Source organism: Phoxinus phoxinus (genome assembly GCF_949152265.1).
Source record: "Phoxinus phoxinus genome assembly, chromosome: 11".
NCBI lineage: Eukaryota > Metazoa > Chordata > Actinopteri > Cypriniformes > Leuciscidae > Phoxinus > Phoxinus phoxinus.
This window is the reverse complement of record NC_136886.1, coordinates 3,589,914-3,608,984: the sequence shown is the minus strand read 5'-3', so window position 1 is coordinate 3,608,984 and position 19,071 is coordinate 3,589,914. Positions and strand designations below refer to the sequence as shown.

The 19,071-nt window shown below is 36.2% G+C and overlaps 2 protein-coding genes across 4 annotated transcripts in view; one reads left to right on the top strand and one right to left on the bottom strand.

Annotated features, from left to right (window-relative positions):
• The window catches only part of pacsin1b (protein kinase C and casein kinase substrate in neurons 1b), a 28,512-nt gene extending 26,860 nt beyond the window's left edge, over window positions 1-1,652 (top strand). For all 3 annotated transcript variants that reach the window (XM_079627196.1, XM_079627198.1, XM_079627197.1), the window contains exons 9-10: window positions 207-391; window positions 490-1,652. In XM_079627196.1, coding sequence (XP_079483322.1) covers window positions 207-391; window positions 490-599 — 295 coding nt within the window. In that variant the 3' untranslated portion in view covers window positions 600-1,652. The remainder of the gene's footprint in view (window positions 1-206; window positions 392-489) is intronic.
• A 1,217-nt stretch (window positions 1,653-2,869) lies between these two features.
• spdef (SAM pointed domain containing ets transcription factor) overlaps window positions 2,870-19,071 on the bottom strand; it is a 17,218-nt gene continuing 1,016 nt past the window's right edge. The window contains exons 2-6 of the mRNA XM_079628490.1: window positions 10,956-11,403; window positions 8,905-9,102; window positions 7,695-7,742; window positions 6,354-6,488; window positions 2,870-5,570 (exon numbers count right to left, since the gene is read on the bottom strand). Coding sequence (XP_079484616.1) covers window positions 5,392-5,570; window positions 6,354-6,488; window positions 7,695-7,742; window positions 8,905-9,102; window positions 10,956-11,397 — 1,002 coding nt within the window. The 5' untranslated portion in view covers window positions 11,398-11,403 and the 3' untranslated portion in view covers window positions 2,870-5,391. The remainder of the gene's footprint in view (window positions 5,571-6,353; window positions 6,489-7,694; window positions 7,743-8,904; window positions 9,103-10,955; window positions 11,404-19,071) is intronic.

The following is a 19,071-nucleotide window of genomic DNA, read 5'->3' as shown; positions in this document are numbered from 1 at the left end:
CATTAGTGAAGCTGTTACGTTGAGTGTTTCCTTCTGGATTGCCTTTGTTTTTGTAAGTAAAAGTACATCTGCTGCAACTTCGATCCTCTGCTCCTCTCCCCTTGCCTGCACTGTGCTGTCTGTTAATGTTCTTCATTGTTGCTAATGCTAACGCTAACCTCTGGAGAAACTAACCAGCGCTTCTCCCGTCTGGTTGTCGTGTTCAGCGTGAGCAGTTACGAGAAGAACCAGCAGTTTTCTGCCGAGTGGTCTGATGACGAGCAGCCGCCCGCCGCACAACCAGCCGGTGAAACGAACGGAAATCCATTCGATGAGGAGAGTAAAGGAGTGCGAGTGAGAGCGCTGTATGACTACGACGGCCAAGAACAAGATGAGCTCACATTTAAAGCTGGTGAGAATCATCTCTTCGTTCTCAAGGCTGCTGATCAAAAATACAGTAAAAGATTGATCAGCTCCTCGTATTAACTGTACATCAACATGTTTTCCCAGGAGACGAGCTGATCAAACTAGAAGATGAGGACGAGCAGGGTTGGTGCAAAGGCCGGCTGGACGGCGGTCGGCTAGGCTTGTACCCGGCTAACTACGTTGAGTCCATTTAGTTGCCTTGTGTGGTGAAGAAGGCCTTAAAGACTTTACCGCACACTGCTCGAATGCGAGTTTCCGGAGAAACCGTTCCCTTGCCTGATTGACTTGCTGAGAAGCTTTACGCAGCATTTTCTTAATACCGTAGCGGAAAAAAACCCTACAGCATCCAAAACACATATCGAATCCCAGCGAGAGCAGGGAATGATTCTGTGCGTCTATGTAGCCATGTTCAGAATGAGTTATCGTGCTGCTGACACGTGTTCGCGTATGGTCTCCTATAACAATATTAACGTACTGACATCCATGAAGCCTAGCATAGCAAGAATCCGCTATGCAATGTGTATACTAGACTTTTATTTTGAAGTGGAATGTTCTGTTGAACTTAGTGAACATGAATTTCGCTTACATAATTTGACATATTTATGTGTTAAACAAGATATTCAATGAGAACAAATTGAGGGCGGGACTTGATTTTATGCTAATTTGAGGTGAAAAGTGGGCGTTACATACCAGAATGGATCCATGTGGTTGGAGGGGGGAGGTTTCAAATTTAAAGGGATGGTGACGACATTCATCAAGGAGAGTTGATGTAGAGGTGGAGCATTTTAAAACGTATTTTTCCGGATAAATTGTGCACTAGAAATGTGTTAACAAAGTAAAAATACAGTCAGTTTTGAATATATGTTGGCTTTAATGCGAGATGCATCAGGATTTTTGTCCATTTTTTCATCTAAGTGCAAATTATGCCTCAAAACACATTAAATGCACATTTCCATGTTTTTCTTCTCTTTTTTTTATATTTTGGTTTCCCCATTTTAAGAACATGTAAAGAGCCTGTGAACAAATTGTAAGCTTTCACTTTAAAGACTGGCGAATTATGGACAAGTGAAACTTTTTTTTAAATATCCTGATTCTAAAGGATTGCTGATGGAATTTTTGTCTTTATGTGGAATAAATCGAGAATGAATCAGAACTGAAATTCTAAAAGAAAAAGAGGTTTAGTTTATCTAGTGCATTTGTAATAGTTATTTTTTTTCTTGGAGTAAATTGTGATTTTAAACATTTAATTTTTTTTTTTTTTTTACTTAGGATATTAGTTATGATTTCATGACCATTGAACTGTGTGGTTCACATTGATCTCTGGGCACATGCTATTGAAAAGTATGTTCAAATGCTTTTAAGTATTTCTTCTGCTTTTTTGTCTCTTATGTAAATGGGAATGTCTTTTAACAATAACTTATTCAGTAGGCAAACTCCTTACTGTAGCGCAACAATAATAATAATTTCATGTGTCATGTTTTCAACAATGTAGCTTTGTTTTTAGTGTGGGAGCTCACTCCGGGTCATGGATTGCGTCTTTAAGAGCAGGATGGAGAAGGTGACGTGTGTGTGTGTGTGTGTGTGTGTGTGTGTGTGTGTAGACTGGACTGATGTGTTCTACTCTTCGTGTCAGTGTAGTAACTGTTCCATTCAAGTTCACAATAAAATTCTGAGACAAATGCGAATGATTCCAAAGCTTTGGGTCACCACTAGAGGTCAGCATTGCAGAAGACCTTAACTGCTGTTTATAGTGCCCTATAATATTGAGTAAATCGCTCATAGTTCGTCCTAAAATCAATAGATAAAGGCTGTAATATTTTTATTTAGGCAAATTATTTATTTATTTTTACTATTTACTTTTTTTAATACATCAATTATATTATGTAATAATTTAAACATAATAAGGAATATTACACTCTAAAAAAATACTGGGTTGTTTTAACCCAAGTTTGGGTCAAAAATGGACAAACCCAACCATTGGGTTTAAAATGTTAATAAAAAAATGTAAACCAATAGTTGGGTTTGTCCATATTTGACCCAAACATGGGTTGAAATAACCCAGCATTTTTTAGAGTGAGACGATTTAAATAATGAAATAAAAATATTCGAATAAAAAAGATTTTTTTTAATTTTTACTAAATTATTTTTTATTAATTTATATCTCAATAGAAAAAAGTAACAAACTCAAAAGTAAAATATATGGATGCAATTTGGTAATGAGAATGTGGGTGGAATATTAATTGTCATGAAAGCTGTCAAATAAGTAATCTTTTTCTTTGTTTCTTTTATTATTTCTTTGAATTATTTCGTTTGGGGTGAAATGTGGACATGGTTTTGTAAGATTCATCCATACCCTTTTATTTAAAAATATATATCATGCTACATGTTAAAGTGTTGAAAAATCCTACAGTGATAAAATTATGATTGCAAAGTAAAATAACAAAGTGAAATACAGGAGACTGCAAAATGAAAAAGGAATATTTAATAAAGAAACTTAGGCAAAATGCATGAGGAACAACAACTGAATGTACATGAAAAAAAATTGCCTGGCTTTCAGCTCTGGTATAACTGTAAGAGTACGGATCATATTTCGTAATGCTGACATTTGAGTCCAGTGACTCTGTGAGATTAGACTTCACAATAGAGATTTACAAAAATACAAGAGCCACAATAGAAACCAAACCTCCTCAGGCTCCTAAACTCGGACTTCCTGACTTAAGCATATGTCAATTAACAGTTACAACACACACACACACACACACACGTGACAGATGCAGTGTGAGAACAGAGACGGGCCGTCCGTAAGCCCTCATTTGCATCAATATAAAACGTGCCGTCATCACGGAGGCGTGTGCAAAGCTGGTCGATTATTGAAGAAAGTGGAGAAAGTTCACATGGCCAGACTTGAAAGGTTTGCAGCGTAATTAATCACAAACCAGAGAAAAAGGGAATGTTTGTTGGGTGTCAGGCAGAGATTAACGCAAACTCGAGGCCTTTCCACTGCACACCACGGGCAGAGAAGTGAAGGTTTGCTCAGAGACACGCTGGCACATTCACACGATCATTCACACGCTTGCTGTTGAGGAGCAGATGATATAGACAGACCTGGCGAGGAACCTGTAACATATACTTTAAAGAATATACTAAATCTCTTTTATTTTAACCTTAGTGCTATACGGCTAAACATCAAGATTTAGTCATGAAGTAACAGTGCAAAGCTGAAACCACGTGTGAGGCAAGACATTACAGGCAAAAGCATTGTTTTTTATGCAATTTAAACAATGCTTTTTTTCTATTTTGCTTCCATAACATGTTTAGATTTTCATTACAATACATAGCTATAGGCTACATAAAGGCTGAGTTTTTTTCTTCTGCACTGAGCCAGAAATATATGGAAGCTTGTTAACGCCACGGAATATATTAGGCTATGTCACATTTGATATAATCTGACAATTGCGTGTTATAAAGTAAGAATTGCGCGATTTAAACGGGCAATTCTGAGAAAAGTTAACTGGCTTTATAACTCGCAGTTGCGAGTATCACGTTCTCAGGGGAAAAGTCAGAACTGCAAGTGTCATCTCTTAAAAATAAAGGTTTCAAAAGTTCAGTGCCATAGAAGAACCATTCTGGGTTCCTCAAAGAACCTTTAGTGAACAGTTATGGAAAGAACCATATTTACGTGGTTTGGAGAACATTTGAGAAACCTCAACACTGTAAAAAATGTGGCTGCGATTAGTTATAACAACTTAACATTTGTTGAGATAACTTAAATATCCAACTTAACTAAAGTTAACTAAACTTAATATTTTAAGTCAAGCATGAACACATACTTTTTAAAATTGAAACAATGTTGGATTTTAAGTTGTGATAAAATAATCGCAGCAATTTTTTTTACAGTGAAGAAACTTTCTCTGATATAATGAATCTTTTGTGCAATGGAAAGGTTTAATGGATACACGGTTCTTTATGGATCCATTAATGGCAATAAAGGACCTTTATTTTTTAGGGTTTATATAACTGAGAAAAGAAGTCAGGGTCACACTTTAGTTTAGGGTCCAATTCTCACTTTTAACTAATTATTAACTATGCCTTTTGCCTCAATAAACTCCTAATTACTGCTTATTAATAGTTAAGGTAGTTACTAAGTTTAGGTATTGGGTGGATTAAGGATTGTAGAATTTGGTCATGCAGAATAAGGCATTCATTATGTGCTTAATAGTAATAAACAGCCAATGTCCTAGTAATATGCATGCTAATAAGCAACTTAATAGTGAGAATCGGACCCTAAACTAAAGTGGAAAGTCAGAATTGTGAGATGTATTTAAAAAAAAATCACAATTACCTTTTTTTCTTTTTATTCAGTGGCGGAAAAAAAGCTTCCATATAAAACTTTACTTCAGTATCACAAACTTTACAGTTTTATTCCTATCTACTATGCTCTAAAGATTTTTACAGAGGGGTTTGTCAATTATCATTGACCTGATTTATATAACATTTTATTCCTAAAAACCAGGTATTGCTTTTTCTGGCTGTTGGCAGTATTTCCCGATTTATGGAGTGATAAAAACAGTCCCAAATCCCCATCTGTAAAAACCTTTAAATCTAATATGTCAACAAAATCAAACAAGGTTTTTGAACCTGGCTTTGTCCAATGCAAATTGGTCCATATTTAATTAGATAATGCATCATTATATTTAAACAAAACATTTCAGAAAAGCATATTCAACGTGTGAATTATCTATGAATTCGCCTGTAGTTTCTCCCTTTAATGGTTTAGGAGTGTTAAACAGACACACAAGTGTTTTTAAAAGAGTGCAAGTTTATATCGGACGTTTCCAAGCACAGTTATATTTTATACTTAGAAAATGATTGAACTTTCTTACATTTTTCTTGGTTTCGCTGTTGTGCAAAACCCAGGAATAATCTCCGAAATAAAGCAAGAAAAGTGTAGGAGGGTTTGTCAGTTCATATAGTTCACTATCTCTCTTATACTGGATGGACAAACTGATAGACGAGTCTTTGCGAGACATCTGGCTTGCGGATGATGCCCTTTTTATAGTACTGCCGAATAGAGCGGCTGAGCTTGTCATAGTTCATAGCCGGACGGTTCTTCCTCAAACCCCAGAGACGTGCCACGTGAGCAGAGTCCTCGATCTTGAAGATCCCTGTGAAGACACAGACGTTAGGTGAGTAACTTTACTAGCAAACCAAACAGTAGCATGAGAAACACTGATGCTACACTGCAAAAAATGCTTTTCTTACTTAGTATTTTTGTCTTGTTTCCAGTCCAAATATCAAACATTACTCAAATCAAGATGCATTTATTAGATGGGTAAAATTACATAGGATATTATGTTAATTTGTATTATGTTTAATACAAATTAAGTGAGTTTTTGCTTTAAAAAAAGCTAAATTATCTGCAAATGGGGTAAGAAAAATAATCATAATTCAAACAGAAACCAGATTATTTTTCTTACCCCAGTGGCAGATCATTTTGCTTGTTTTAAGCAAAAACTCACTTCATTTTTATTTATTTCCCCAGAAAACAAGACTTAATATCTTATGCAATTTTACTAATCTAGTAAATGCATCTTGATTTAAGAAATGTTTGATATTTGGACTGGAAACAAGACAAAAATACTAAGTAAGAAAAGCATTTTTTGGAGTGTATACAAGAATCATATTGAGTTCCTCAAATAACCCTTCAGTGCGCAGTCCCATTTTTTCTTAGTATGAAGAACATTTTTAGAAGCACTTTAAACAAAAGAATGTTTTGTGGAATGAAGATTCCATGGAACCGTTGATGCCAATAAAGAACCTTTATTTTTAAGTTTGTATGGTATTTTTGGAAATGGTTCCATGGTTTTAAGCATCCAAAAAGTCCCTTTTTTTTCTGACCCATCTTCAGCATCCAAGACTGGCCATTATTGTGCCGAAGAGCTGCTCACCTTTGTCTTTATTCAGCCAGCGGATGCAGCGTCCGTAACTGTGGGGTTTGAGGAGGAGTTCTCTGAGGAACTGCCACAAGTGGATCGGCTGACCAGAACATGACGAATCTGCTTCTGACCACAGCTCTTCAGCTTCTGTGAGACAACACACACACACACACATGGTCACCGTGCTTTTCCAAGTAAGACATTTCTGTTTGAAAATGTAGTCCTAATCCTATCACCTAAACCTAAGCTTAACCAGAGGGAAGTGATGGGTGAATAACACCAAACCTGGGTGTAAGCCTAAACTTGAGTAGACATAAACTGTAAACTTGTCCATTTAATTAAAATACATTCATATTCCATCTAAACTGCAAGCATGTGACTCTCACAAATCAATGAAACTCTCTGACACAAGCATGTTTTAGTCAATCCTTTCACATCCCTTCATTCATATGATGGAGTGTTTTGGTTTGTTTTGTCACATAGTTTGCTTACAGGTGGAACAAATCTAATTTTCAAGAAAGAAAGATCCTGATTAAATGAATCTTGTCTGTTTATGCAAATAATACATTTGCACTAACAAACTGATGTCTGAAATCACTGCTATTCTGGTCTGCTGTTCTTCAGATATATATATATAGTGTTAATCCTATAATTACAAATAATATATATATAAAAAAATTTTTGAACATGGAGCAGGACTATTTATTTAATATTTTGAACTATCTTTTATTTTTATATTTTCATTACATAAAACATTTACAGTTTCGGGGTCAGAAAACGCAAGCTTTTGACCACGGGTTTCAAAGTGCATGTTTTTGAGAACGATATCATCCTCGTCTCTAAGTCTGTAAACTACAAAAACGTGAATTTGTGAAAACCGTGACACATGCACATGCGTATTACATGTTCAGTGTATAGGCGCACAGTGTTTGCATCGCCATCTACTGGCCTGGCAGCAGAATACAGGGTTTTTAGACGCTTTCGTGGATAATTTTGACAATATGCGAAAAACACACGTTTTTTCTCCGTTTTTTGGTAAGTTTTACTTAACAATAACAACACTGCCATGGAAATAACATAGTATATAAATATTATAAACATTAATATTAGTAAAAGTAGTGATATCAATTTCAATGGAAATTCTGTATTGAAAACAAACCACTTGTGTTTATTGGCATTAATGGATCTGATCTGGACATGTTGACCATTACATGACAATGACGACTCTTTGCTGTTCTTTTCTGGTCAGTCCATGGTAGATTTGTAAGGTAATGCCGTGGTATTTCTCTGTATTTTAGTGTCGTCTGTGTAGTTTACAGTGATGTTTCTGACTGATATGAGCGTGTGACGTACCTCTCATCCTGGTCTCTCCACCTGAACATTTTTCCTTCATCCAGGCCGCTGCATGCACAAGAAATGAGAAATACAGCATAAATACACACATGCAAGCGTCCAAGATTTCTGAATTTAAAAAAAGTTTCAAATCGGATGCAAAATGGAAATGTGAATATAAGCAAGTGAAATAGGTCATAAAAATGCATTCTACATATAAGAGAATAAATGGGTATTATTTGACAAAATTAATAACATTATTAACATTATTATAACATTATTTTCGTATATCGTGTTTTATTTAATTTTTTCATTTTAGTTTAGGTTTTAGTACTTTTATTATGTGCTGTATTTCAGTTAATTGCCAATGCAAACATTTAAAAAAACGTTTATAAAAATATATATTTTATTCCAGCTTTAGGGAACACTTTATTTTAAAGTGACAGTTACACGTGACGTTACTACATGCACTGTAAAAAAATTGCTGAGATTATTTATCGCAACTTAAAATCCAACATTGTTTCAACTTTAGAAAGTATGTGTTCATGCTTGACTTAAAATATTAAGTTTAGTTAACTTTAGTTTAGTTTAGTTGGATATTTAAGTTATCTCAACAAATTTTAAGTTGTAACTAATCTCAGCCACATTTAGTAATACCAGTAAATTATGCATAATTCCAACTAACTAACTAATTAACTAACTAACTAACCCTTAAACCAAATCCTAACCATAACTCTATATGTAGTTAGTTTATATTACTCAGTACTTGAGTACAATGTACAAGTATTTGAGTAAGTACAATCAATTTAATGTCACTTTAAAATAAAGTGTAATCCAGCTTAATTTTAATTTAGTTAACAATAGCAACACTGTGTAACACTTTATTTTACAGTGTCAAATGTTACATGTACTTGATGCATAATAACATGCAACTAACCCTCAACCAAACCCAACTCCTACCCTCACCCTAAAGTAAGTACATGCTGTTATTTAATATTACTCAGTACTTAAATATATAATTACACTGTAACAATGACACCTTAACCCAACACTGTCACTATATTGCATTTCAATATAACAATGTGTTAAGGTTTATTCAAATTCACACTGATGAATCACGAAAGGGAGTGAATTTTTTTGCACAACCCCGAGTTCAAACAGTTATTTGCATGTGGTGCTTAGTGCAAGTTCAGCGTAGACTTATACACGCGTAGTGTTCAGAATATTTCACCTGATTTCCATATATCCAGATGTGCGTGTAACGTTTCACTGCACTGTGGAGAACGCTGCCGGAAGTCTTCCTCGCTCATGGAACATAAATCTTTCCCGTCCAGGTCTTGGAAGGCCTTGCCGACCTGCGGGAGTCTGTAGAGATGCTCCGTCCACAACAGCCACTTCTGAACGTTCCCACAATTCCACTCCATCGGGTCTGAAAGATCACATCAGATCAGATCTCGATCGGTCCAACCACCTCACAAAGCACACGGTTGGGACTCAGAGCTGTTTGGACAGCCTCCAAAATGTTTTGGAAGGTCTTATAGAGAGTTAGTGAAGGAAAGCGCCATTCAGAGGAGCAAACAGTGGGGATGGGTGTTTACGCAAGGTGGTGTGACTTTATAAAGACACAAAATTCAGCACGATACCGCAAATTAAATTGTGAGTGTGTACATGAAATAAGGAGAAATCAATCAATCAATCGCAATGTGACATGTCGCATGCAATTAAAGTTATTTTTGAGATATAAAAACAATATCTGCGAGACATGTTTGCTTTCTCATCATCGTTATACGGGAGGGGTTTGAATGTCCTTAAGGAAAGTTAGTGCAACAAAGCTCTCAGCACATTAGTGAAACTCTGGAGGATTAGCAGATCCTGGTGGAGATACTTTCAGCTGCCTTCAGGGCCGGCTCACTCAAAGAGCTTTTCTAACAGTTTCATTACGACTGTTTGCACGGCTCAATCATAACCCAGAGCTGCCTGTCACTCACATTGACCATAAGTGATTGATGGTGAGCTGTTCATTTGAATAAGTGTCATGATAATATCAGCATGTTATGTTTTAATGCCGCGCCTGTGAATAAGATGTGTCATCATCGCTGTTTTAACATTGTGTTTTTAACATTAGAAATTTGCCTATTTGACTTTCATGATTTTTGACTTTGATATTAATAACTATATAACTATGTATAAATAAATACATAATATAAATGTTATTTATATGACTAATATAGCTGCTCTGTTTGAACACAGCCCTTTAAAAATATAATCTGAATTTGGGGGATTACTGTATGATCTTGTCTAAGTTTTTTTAATAAATATCAGATCTTAATTGGTTTCTGTAATATATTATGATTGGGATCGCTTGGCATAATATTCTGAATCTAATATGAATTCACAGTATACTTGTATATCAGATCCTTATGTTTTTTCCTCACAACCTGAATCTAATCTCAATTTAATCTAAATGAATGAACTATACCGGTGTAAATGTGTGACTGTCCACATGCTACTCTCGCATAAACATCTTTATTTAACATAAACATTAAACATGAAAGTTTTGAATACAATTTTGTACACATTTTACAATTTTGCACCAAAAAGATAAATATATACATCTTATATATTTATTTATCTTTAATGGTAATGTTTAATTAATTAAATGTTTAGTGTTTGAACATTTAAATAGTATAGATCATTTCTTTATTGTTTATTTTTAATTTAACATTTATTTTAAAATAACATTTAAATTTTATTTAAACAAAATTGGTATTTTATTTTAATTGTATATATATATATATATATATTTTTTTTTAATGAATATAAGAGTTAATATTACAATTATATATATATATATAATTTAAACATTTTTATTTAATTTAATTAATTCATATTTAATTTAATATAATATAAAATACACAGATTTCTTTAAAAAAATAATAAGATGTTTTAAATATTTAAACAAAATGTTTCATTTCTTTTAAAAATGCATATATGTATTTTATATTTAATTAATATAAGAATTAATATTTTAATATAATTAAACATTAATTCTTATATGCGTTTATATATATTATGTAAATATTAAAATAATAATCTAAATAATTTATAATGTAAATATTGAATTCATTATTATTAATTCAATTACTTATATATTTAATTAATACAAATATTATTTTATATGTTCTTATAATATAAAAACATACACATAATATTTTTTTTTTTTTTTATTGGAATGGTTCCGCAGCTTCATTAACCAACATGAAGCCTGTATTATCATCTCACCTGGTGTGATGTTGAGAAGTTTACAAGCTGTTTCGATGTCCTTCAGAACCTCTCCCACGACCAGACTCTGCACCTGCTCCAGAGATCTCTCCTCCACCTGTTCCTCCAGCGTGGGGGACAGCGGCGAGCTTCCCAGGCCGGGGCTGTCGATCACGGGACACTGCTCCGGTTCCTGACACGCCTCCAGTCTGGACCCGGCCTCAGGCGTGGAGGAGTCCGGCAGCCTCACCAGCCAGGCCGTGTCCTCTGTGAACAGCATATCGAAGCAGGACAGATAGAGTCCCGGGTGGCCTCGGTCCGAGCCGTCGAGACGGGGTTTGTGGTCGACCATCTCTGAGGTTTGCACTACGCCATCTTCTCGCTTGAGAAGGGCCAGCGAGCTCTCGGTGAAGCCTGTGGGAACAGCAGCGCTGTCTGTCTGGATTCGGACTGGACTGGCCATTGTCTCCTGCAGAAGGTAAAGAGAAGAGGTTTAAATTAAACCAATATTATCCAATACTATCAGTTCAATGAGAGCTGCCGTATACCAGAACGCTCAGCAAACTGCTGGTTCTTGAGCGCTTTGCTGTTCCATAGCCTACCAACTCATCCTATCCAAAGAAAACACTGAGCCGAGGATGATGCTGTTTCTGTTTTTAAGTGTTTCAGGACAAATGAATGAAAGTCAGTGCAGCATGGGGGAAGCAAACTGGATTTGACTGAGTCACTTACTCATGGGTCACTTGTACAGAATGACGGGTGACACTGAAGCAAAAGCAGCGGTTTGGAGGACAGCTTTCAAGGTGCCGTCCCCGCTCTCCTGTCTCCTGTGTCAGCGTGAGTTTTTAATCAAATAGCAAAGAGGAAAAGATGCTTCAAATGTAGGATGACAGGAGATATCTATCTCCAGTAGCCAGGAGGTAAAGATACAAAGGTGGAAAGATTGCTTGAAGGGAAGTGCCGATCAGATTACAAGTTCACTGGAAGATAATTAATGGTTGTCGGGAAACACTGGTAAAAACAATTATAGCCTTCGAGAACTGTCTTTTAAAGCTACTGGTTAAAAACCTAGTTTCCTCAATGAGGAAGAGTCTCATCAAAACGTGTGACTGTTAATAAACTGGTTTATGTTTATATATAACCAGTGTTGACTGGTTGACGAAAACTATAAATCATTTCGGTAATTGAAATAAAGCGAAAAATTTAATTAAATTAAATTAAAACTTAAAGAACTTAAAGAAAAGATGACTAACTGAAATAAGTTTAAGTATAAAATTACTTAAAAAATGTAATTAAAAAATTAAAGCTAAATAGAAAACTAATAAAAATGGCAAATGCAACAACATAATGACTAAAACTGAAAATAACTAAATGATTAAAAATAAAATAATTACAATATAAAAATAACACTGATATAAACTAATTTTTTTTAAAAGAGAATATATGAGTGGTTCTTTTGCAGATGTGTTGTGGAGCCTTGTCCGTCATCCACCCTTCCTAAAATATAAGTTGTTCTTTGAATAAAAGCTGTGTAACAGTAAAATCTGACCTGGGGCGTCTTTGGCAAAAAAAAGCTGTAAAATATTCCCAGTGACAGATAAATCATGAAAGTCTTGTCAGGGCCTCCAGATTACATGAAGAACATTGCGGGCGGCCAATGAGGAGCTAGCAAAATGAACAAAGTGTGATTTAATGTGCCGACGTGAGTGTCAAGTGAGTAGCCTACAACTGTAATTTGGACTCGCTAAATGTTTGAGTGTCATAGTTGCATTTGTAAAAGTAGAAACAGAAGTATCTTCAAGAATACATTCAGGAGATTGGGCAACACTTTATTTCAATGGTCCAGTTTAGACATTCGACTAACTATAAGCAGCCTACCTTTGCAACTACATGTCAACTAGCAGTCTTGAGAGTAGGCTATTAGTCGACTGTCTGATTAATATCTGCTAACTTTATTTTGATGCTCCACAAACAGACTCTCTACTGACTGTAAGTAACTTTTATTGACCGTTCGCAAAGACCCGCCCCCTTTAGTTACTGTTGCTATGCCCGACAAGCTACGCTCTCACACACACCACCATGTTCTCACACAGTGAAAAATAACATTACATCGCGGAGCAGAGAGGACACTGACAACACACTGACAGACAGGACAGACCAGGTTACTTTTTGCGTTCTTTTGATATCAAACAAAGTCTCACCTTTAAAATTTGGTCATTTAAAAAAAAAGAAATTTAAACAATAAATACCGTTTTGTGGCTCTTTAATGTGTGTGTCAGATCGCTGTGTCGCCTCAGTTAAAGCTGCTCGTGAACCGATCATCTCTTCCTTCTAGTTCATTTATAGCATCAAATAAACATGAATGAACATCAGGAGGAATGTTGTTTTAACCGCGGAAAGGCGTCAGTTCACTCCGCTTCTCAAGTTCAAATCCTCCCATGTTAATCTACGAACTCTCCTGACTGCTTTGTCGGACAAAATGGCGGATGGCGAAGTATGATTGGTCAGATCACCTGTCAATCAAGCTCCCTGCGAAAGGTCAATTACATGTAAACTTATTCTACTAACCTGAACCCTAACCTAAGTCTACTAATACTCGAATGAGTGACATAGTTGCAAAGTTACTTATAGTAAAAATGTCTTAAGTCGACCATCGAAATAAATTAAGTGAAGATTTTCTCTGCTCTTAAAGAGATAGTTCACCTTAAAAATAACATTATGTCATCATTTCAAAATAAATCAATCTTTTTGTGTGTTTTGCAGAAGAAAGAGTCATACAGGTTTGGAACGGTGTGATGGTGAGTAAAAAAAACATTTTTATTTTTAAGTGAAATTTTCTCTTTACTGTGGACGGTGCGAATTCAGATCCAGTCTCCAACATGTTTCCCATTTTCACCACATAAAGAACCACATTTCTGATTTCTGTATCACCCTGCATTGACATTTTTCTTCTTTGCACTTTTTTTGGACTATATACGTTTTATTGATTGCCATAAATGCTTCATATATAGATCCTGTGAGGGTATTTGCTGGGCTGCCTCCTCTCTTCATGCCATAAGTAAATATTCGCCCATAATCGTTTGATTTAAAGTTCACTGCACAGATGGAGAGTAAGAGGCATTTGTAGGCAATCAGTTGTCATTAGAGCGTATGTCTACAGGACATTCCCCATCTGCCACATGTTCTCGGACAGCCTCCGTTTGTTTGGACACACCATTGCCGTCATTCATAAAATCGTGAGATTGCTCCACACCCAGCGATAGCAGAGGAAATGAGGTATAAAATGAAAACAATCCGTTTTAAAGGAGGGATTAAAGTGGCTTTAACCTTTTAATCTGTCTCTCAGTTGACTTTTTACTCATTTTAAAAGTCAAATTAGCTTTGTCCCAGACCCTCTACAATAGCTTAATAAAAAATCATGAAAATTATTCATATGCAGCTTTACTGAAATAAGCAGGAAAGTAATGATCACGGATGCAAACAGAGTTGAGCTCTAAAAAAACAATAGTGTCATTGTTCTGCTGAAGTCAGTTCAGTGTTGACTCAGTTCAGTTCAATAACTGTGTAAAGTTCATCAATTATGAAATGAGTTCAATGCCGCTATAAAGCATCTTAGTGATGTTATCATCCAGTTCTAGTCTGAAATATTATTAGATTCCAGTGCATAGGACTATTGTTTTAACAAAAAATGGTTTGAGGCCGTTTCATTTGTCGAGATTTTTCAAGTAGTTAGAAGTGTCAAAACCGCTGCATGTGTCACGCTGGACGCGGCGATGGAATGGCAGAGGGTCAGAGGTCAAACCATTTGTCTCTCGCTCTTTCACATCTCCGTATGCAAACACAAACGGAGGCCCCGGACCGTGTCTTTGAAGCTGTCCTGGAGTAAACTCTAAAGGAAATGAAGTTATCCTTCCTGGAATCCCTGTTCTCATCTCCAAACTCATGCTGCTTTCACATCCCCCTCCCTCTCTTCTCCCGGGAAAACGATGGAGCGTGATTTTTCGGCCAGCTTAGTTTCAAGTCTGTAACCTAGTGTCCACTCCTGCTCGCAACAGCTTGCGATAAGCCCATTAGACAGGCACATTTAGTCATATTGACTCTGGCCAGCAGAGAAAAAGCAGCGGTGAGGAGATGCAAACACGCTCCCCAGGCGCGGGATTAGGCCTGTGACTGATCCTTAAATGAGTTTGGTTAAAGACTCCAAAATTCATTTTGGAAGGGTTAAGAGCCGCTCCATTTGCCAGGTCAGCATCATTCAGTGCTAAATAACGACTGTTTATCAGCAGAGTGGCCTTTAGGGGGGTCAGACAGTGGGGAGGGGGGGATATATATATTACATTTACATTTATGCATTTGGCAGACGCTTAGATCCAAAGCGACTTAGATTGCATTTCAAGGTACACATTTACATTGTTATCAATATATATATATATACATATATATACAACTTTCACGGCAAGTTGATTGATAGATAAACTGCGTGCTCTATTTCAGTGTTTGTTGTTAAGTTGTGGAGATTCTCAACAAATAATTTGCTTCGTACATTCAGTTTAACAGCATTAAAGAGGGAAATGTTATCATTCAACTGAACTGTGTATATGCATTTTAAACACATAATGTTTTTCGTCCATGCATTAAATGCACATCCCATAATGCATAACTTATCAAGCCTCATTTAGGGGGGTCGGACCCCTCAAACCCTGGCGTCTCACACCAGAAGACACAAGCCTGGCCCTTCCCAGCAGTTACATTACTATACTTGTGCTTATGAGTGATACATGTATGCATGGTGCTCTTCTTTAAAAACATACAGGAATGGAAATAAATCATAATCATTAAAGGTAGCGAAAAGTACCATTTTACCATTAACAAAATCATTGTATTTCAGTTTTTTTTAAATATAGTGATTCATTTATGCATTATACACTTCTTTAAAAAGCATACAGAAAAAAAAGTTTAAAATAAATAAATAAAATTTACGCAGGCACGTACACACACACACATACAGTACATACGTGTGTGTGTTTGCTATCAGAAAATTAAGTTAAAGTATTGTTTTTTCCCCCCTGATTTGTAATGATTAGTGTTCTGTCCCAGCATAGCAACCAGCACAGCTCAATAGCAAAACATTACCTATTAATAACGAGTCTCACCGCTCAATGAGTCTATTAGGTTGTGTTCATGCCGTGCTCATAGTAAACGTCTCTTACTGGAGGAAATGCTCTGTCGACTGCAGGGTTTCAACAACAGCTGCACAATATTAAGCTTGTTCACATCATAAGGACATAAAAGATTTGGTAATCATTACAAGCAATTATTGCGGCGGCTCCCCAGCATATGACTGAGCTCCAGTGATGTGTCGTACAACGACTGGCTGATTCTCAAGAACCAGCAACAGAATCTCCAAAAACACTCCTCAAGGTCAAAATGCTCACCTACCTATGCTCATGTCCACGCAAAGTTTTTGGACACACTTAAAAATTGTCGGAATATCAATAACAAAATGTCAAAACCTTATTGTATCAAATATGGTCTTATTTTGTTATCTAAAAATGCCATTCAAACATTTTCCAAGTATTTTTAGTATTCAAATAGTTTTGGCGGGATTAATTATATGAATTAAATTTTTTTTATTGAATTGGAACATAAACATTTTCACAAATGACCAAAATGACTGCCCTAAATAGTAAGGAAATGATGGGTTTAAAGATCAGAGGAGCTATAGCTCGTCTTTCACTGATTTGAAGTTAAAATGCAAATTTGTTGCATTTTTCAGTGACATTATGTGTCCTTTAGTTTATGAGGATGTCATTCATCTTTTCAGACTATAAAAACTTTAAATTTTGCTATAATTTCTTTGCAAACACAATCCTGCCCAGCTGTTTGAACAAAAACTGGCATGGCATGTTTCTATGCAAATTGGCATATTAAGTCACTCAAGCGCTGACAGCCGCCTTTGATAAGTATCTCTGATCCATTCTGGGATCTTTCAGCCCAAGTGAAATCTTAGAGGGGAATTCTTCATGACTCAAGATCACATTAACTCTTCCAGAGCAGGTGTGATGTCCCTGTGCCAGCTTTACAGATTATTAGGTTATCTGATTATCAATCTCATCGTGTGACACTCGGCAGACCAAAAGACTGAAATCAAATATCTCATTTGTAAAGAAATATCATTCACTCAAAAATTCATATTTGGAATTCGTTCCTAACACACTTAAATCGATGGTTCCACAAAGAACCTTTATTGTCAAGCATGAAACCTTTATTTTCTATAAAAGGTTATTTATATTGGAAAAAGGGTTCTTCAGATATTTTAAATGCTTTTTAAGAACTGCAGAATCTTAAGAATCTTTTTTTGAACTGTTCACTGAGAGCTTCTTTGGGAACCAAAAATGGCATCACTGTAAAAATCCCCTTTAGGAACCTTTACTTTAATGTGATAGTTCACCCAAAAATTAAAATGATGTCATCATGACCCTCATGTCATTCCAATGTCATTTCTGCGCGTTCATCCCAGCCATCTCACGGTCAATGTCCGCATCGTCTAATTTTATATCTGGCATTACAAGCTTTCTGAACACACTTTAGTATCAGTGCTCGTCTCTTTTCTGCCGTTTTGTTAATTTCCTTGTGCTGCGTAACACAAGAATAAACCTCATTGGTTCTTGCAGAAGCTCAAACGTGATGCGTAACACGAGAATGAACCTCATTGGTTCTTGCAGAAGCTCAAACGTGATGCGTAACACGAGAATGAACCTCATTGGTTCTTGCAGAAGCTCAAACGTGATGCGTAACACAAGAATGAACCTCATTGGTTCTTGCTGAAGCTCAAGCGTGATGCGTAACACGAGAATGAACCTCATTGGTTCTTGCAGAAGCTCAAACGTGATGCGTAACACGAGAATGAACCTCATTGGTTCTTGCAGAAGCTCAAGCGTGATGCGTAACACGAGAATGAACCTCATTGGTTCTTGCAGAAGCTCAAACGTGATGCGTAACACGAGAATGAACCTCATTGGTTCTTGCAGAAGCTCAAACGTGATGCGTAACACAAGAATGAACCTCATTGGTTCTTGCAGAAGCTCAAACGTGATGCGTAACACGAGAATGAACCTCATTGGTTCTCGTGCATCAAGCGAACATGTTTGAGCTTCCATTTACAACAACTGATGTGTTGCATGTTTATATGTAAATAAAAGCCTACATTCAAACTGTTCATCATATAAAGCGATCGAGTTTCTTCAGAAATTTGGACTAAAGCGCTCAATTCATGGATTAGTTTTACGATCTCTTTATGAACTTTCTGAAGCGCAGCTGTCAATGGTGGGAAAGAAAACTCAGATTTCATTAAAAATATCTTCATTTGTTTTTCGAAGATGAACGAAAGTCTTACGGGTTTGGAACGACATGAAGGTGAGTAATAATGACAGAATTGTCATTTTTGGTTGAACTAACCCGTTAAGAGTGCATAATGCTCCAAAAAAAAAAAAAGTCATGCAAGTTTGGGAAAACATGAGATTTTTGGACTATTCCTTTAAGGAAAAATTGACATTAGCTGTATAAGCCAACTCGATACAACTCCATAATCAGTTTAGTCCTAGTCACTCAGAACAATGTAACACTTTAGCTCAGTCACAATACCGTGCTTAGCCTCGATAGAAATCAATTGAAACTTTACATTTGCCTTTGGGAATTGAGCTCTTTTCTTCTTCTGAAGGATTTGGACGACGGCCAGAACACAAGTCACTTGCACTTCTCCCTTCAGGGGAAAAAAACAGTCACTTGTGGTTTGCTGGTGGTGTTCTGGAGGACAGCCAGAAGACATTTGAAGACCTTTAATTTTAGGAGGCGTGTTCACCATTATCTTTCTAAATGAAGAAACATCACATGTGAACGACAGGTGAACTGTGTCAGCTCGAGAACAGGTGCATTCAGAATCCTCTGCACTCATATCAATGAAACGATTCGAGCTGCTGATAAGGATGAACGCTCGGGTGATAGAGAACTTAAAATACACACATTTACAAATGCATTTAAGTGTTTTGCTGCATAGAGATGTCAGTCCTCATTCTTTAGTCGGGAAACTTCTCCATAGTGAAATTGATTTCGAACGATAACTTATAAACCTTTAAAG